At 37.1% G+C, this 2,956-nt stretch overlaps 1 protein-coding gene across 1 annotated transcript in view; it reads right to left on the minus strand.

Annotated features, from left to right (window-relative positions):
• Positions 850–2,956, minus strand: part of LOC109835049 (aspartyl protease 25-like) — a 3,218-nt gene continuing 1,111 nt past the window's right edge. The window contains exons 2-4 of the mRNA XM_020403048.1: positions 2,878–2,950; positions 1,874–2,207; positions 850–1,407 (exon numbers count right to left, since the gene is read on the minus strand). Coding sequence (XP_020258637.1) covers positions 1,136–1,407; positions 1,874–2,207; positions 2,878–2,950 — 679 coding nt within the window. The 3' untranslated portion in view covers positions 850–1,135. The remainder of the gene's footprint in view (positions 1,408–1,873; positions 2,208–2,877; positions 2,951–2,956) is intronic.

The following is a 2,956-nucleotide window of genomic DNA, read 5'->3' on the forward strand; positions in this document are numbered from 1 at the left end:
ATATATATATATATATAAGTATAATGTATAAGTATACTCTCTCTTATATATGTATAATATATGTATAAGTATATATAAGTATACTCTCTCTTATATATGTATAATATATGTGTGTATATATAAGTTTATATGTGTGTGTGTTTTTATGTATAATACAATTTGTTTATGTAATTACTATAAGTATTTACAATTTGTTTATGTATAATATATGTATATGTGTGTCAGTGTGTGTGTGTATATATATACATATACATATATTGAATGACATGAATACTTTGGGCTACTTAGTATATAAGTATATATAAATATAAGTATATTCTCTCTTATATATGTTTATATCTCTTATATAATTATATATATGTATAAGTATGCTCTCTCTTATATATGTGTACAGTGTATACTCTCTCTTATATATATATTTATATTCTCTCTCTCTTAGTATATAAGTATACTTATATATACACATATATAAACATAAACTTATATGTACATATATAAGTATATTTATATAATAGTATAAATACATATAAGAGTATAAATATATATTTATATATCTATACATATATATAAACATAAACTTATATGTACATATAATATAATTATATTTATATAAGAGTATAAATATATATATACTATTATATAAATATAATTTTTATGTTTTATTGTTTTTTAAAATTTTTAAAAAAATAAAAAAATAAAAAAACAAAAAAAACCGGGCCGGCCCGGTGTCCGGCCCGGGCCCGGGCCCCTAGTTGGCATGTTGTAGTAATTGTGCAAAGTACATAAAATTCCTCCAACTTCCAAGGGAACCGAGTCCTTGTAGCCCTCTAGTGAAAACACAACCAATCCAGTCTCAAATCCTCACTCACGTGACATTGTTTTCATAAAGTCCGTGAATGTCATTCGCATCACATGAGACCAATAACACCAAGAGAATTCAGCGAGATGTCCCAGCTACCAAAAGACCAAGCGTTGCCAACTAATAAAACCAGCGATACACGTCAATTGAATCACGACCAAAAGAACACTAGCAAACATAACACTACGACACCACCCGTGATGCTTTCCAACTCACCCACCCGCACACCCAAACAAAACACATGCACCCGCTTTGGCGCCCGCGCATTCAAATTATTCAACTACAGAGCTCCCTCGCAAAGCCTACCCTGGAGTTGGCAACGTCGATGAGAACACGGTGGTTCTGCTGCTGGTAGTTGGCGATCACGTTTAACACGTTGTTCACGTTGTCAGGCACCGCCGCCATCGCGAGGCATGCCAACGGCATCGCGCTGCTGTGGATCAACGTGTTCTGAACGGGAAGCACCAGGTCGAGACCGGCCAAGTGCAGTGTGACGCTGGGCGTCACCGGTTGGCCTCCGTTGGTAGTGAAACACGTATCAAAAGCACCTGCAACAAAAAAATATCCATGAAAATTGCTTCATTACGACCCGTTAATGAACTTGGTTTTATCAAAAACGGAACGATTTTTGAATTCGTGCACCCGCACTCATCCTCCAATTTGGATGGTAGATCCTCCTCTTCCTCAGTAACAATTGTCCGCTATTATAATTTGGTGAACGGTTGTGATTAGTTTTTGGGGAACAGAGAACATGAGGGCTAATCTCAGGATACGATATCCGTTAAATTTCAAATGCAGAAAGAGAATTTTAATTAATTGTGATTGAGAAAGTAGAGCAGTGAAGCAAAATTCTAATTCTCAAATTCCCCTATTTTTTCAGATATATTTATCAAGTGCGTCCAACGGATAAGACAAGTAAATTTGTTACGAATACCTGACTACTTGCCTTTAAGTTTGTTAAGTCGAATCATTTGTCATAACTTTAGTCAACAATATATAAATAGAAAAACTCACCTAGAGAGGAGTAACTAGGGGCATCGACCTGCCTCCTGAACTCATCACGGATTGCCATATAAGCAGGGCTCACAAATCTGGTGATGACAGTACCAGAGTCAACGATAGTACCGGCACCAGTCTGAGGATTGAAGTCAAAGGAACCAGGAGGCACGGCGACGTTGACTTTGCCAACGCTAACGCCGACGAGGTTAACAAAGTAAAGAGAAGGCCGGTGAGGATTCAAGAGGAGCGGAGTGCTTTTAATCTTCGTGGGTTGGCCAATTGGTCCAAGCCGGAGTGAACCAGAGAAGTAGTAGGACCTGAAGCTTGGTAGACAGTAGGAGAATACACCCTGAAATCATCCCAAATTCCATGCATCATAAGATCCTAGATAAACTACATAATGGATGCATCAAGAGAAGAATAATTCTCAGATTGATATGCGCCTTGATCACCAAATCCTCTTGTTTATCGGAGAATAATTTAGCTCTTTTGAGTATACCAACTACGGACACAGATTACTAGAAAAACTTTTGCCATAGATAATGAGCAATCATTGTTAGACTTGTTGTAGGCTACATGTGAGGAGAAATTTTCAAAATAGACTCATCTACAATTTTATTCCTCAAAATCTAACTCATTTCAAATTTACTTGAAAAAATCCACCCAGTTTCGGCCACGTCAGCGGCGCTGGTTGAAACTGTCGATTTTAGAAAAACGCTTCTTTTTAATTAGTCGGGGTTGTCAACCCCCGACTAATTAGAAACTAGTTTAATTACACAGGTTAGTAGTAGGGGTTAAAACTACAATTCAATATGGTCACGGTTGCCAGTCCCAACTATTTAGAAGGTTAATTAACCCTGTTACTAATTAGTCAGGGTTGGCAACCCGGACCAAATAGAATGAAATCTTTTGACTTAGTTAAAAGTGGGTCGATTTTTGTGAATGAAGTTATAAATGAGTCTGTTTTGAAAATTTCTCCAAGCGCTACCAGCAAAACAAAAGAGCAAGTTGATTCGTACCTCATACAGGGAACCACTCTGAGCCAGCAACCCGCTAGGCCCACGTCCAAGCCCAAGAGACCCTTGCTTAGGGAACGAG

The sequence above is a fragment of the Asparagus officinalis genome, chromosome 3, assembly GCF_001876935.1.
Source record: "Asparagus officinalis chromosome 3, Aspof.V1, whole genome shotgun sequence".
Lineage (NCBI taxonomy): Eukaryota > Viridiplantae > Streptophyta > Magnoliopsida > Asparagales > Asparagaceae > Asparagus > Asparagus officinalis.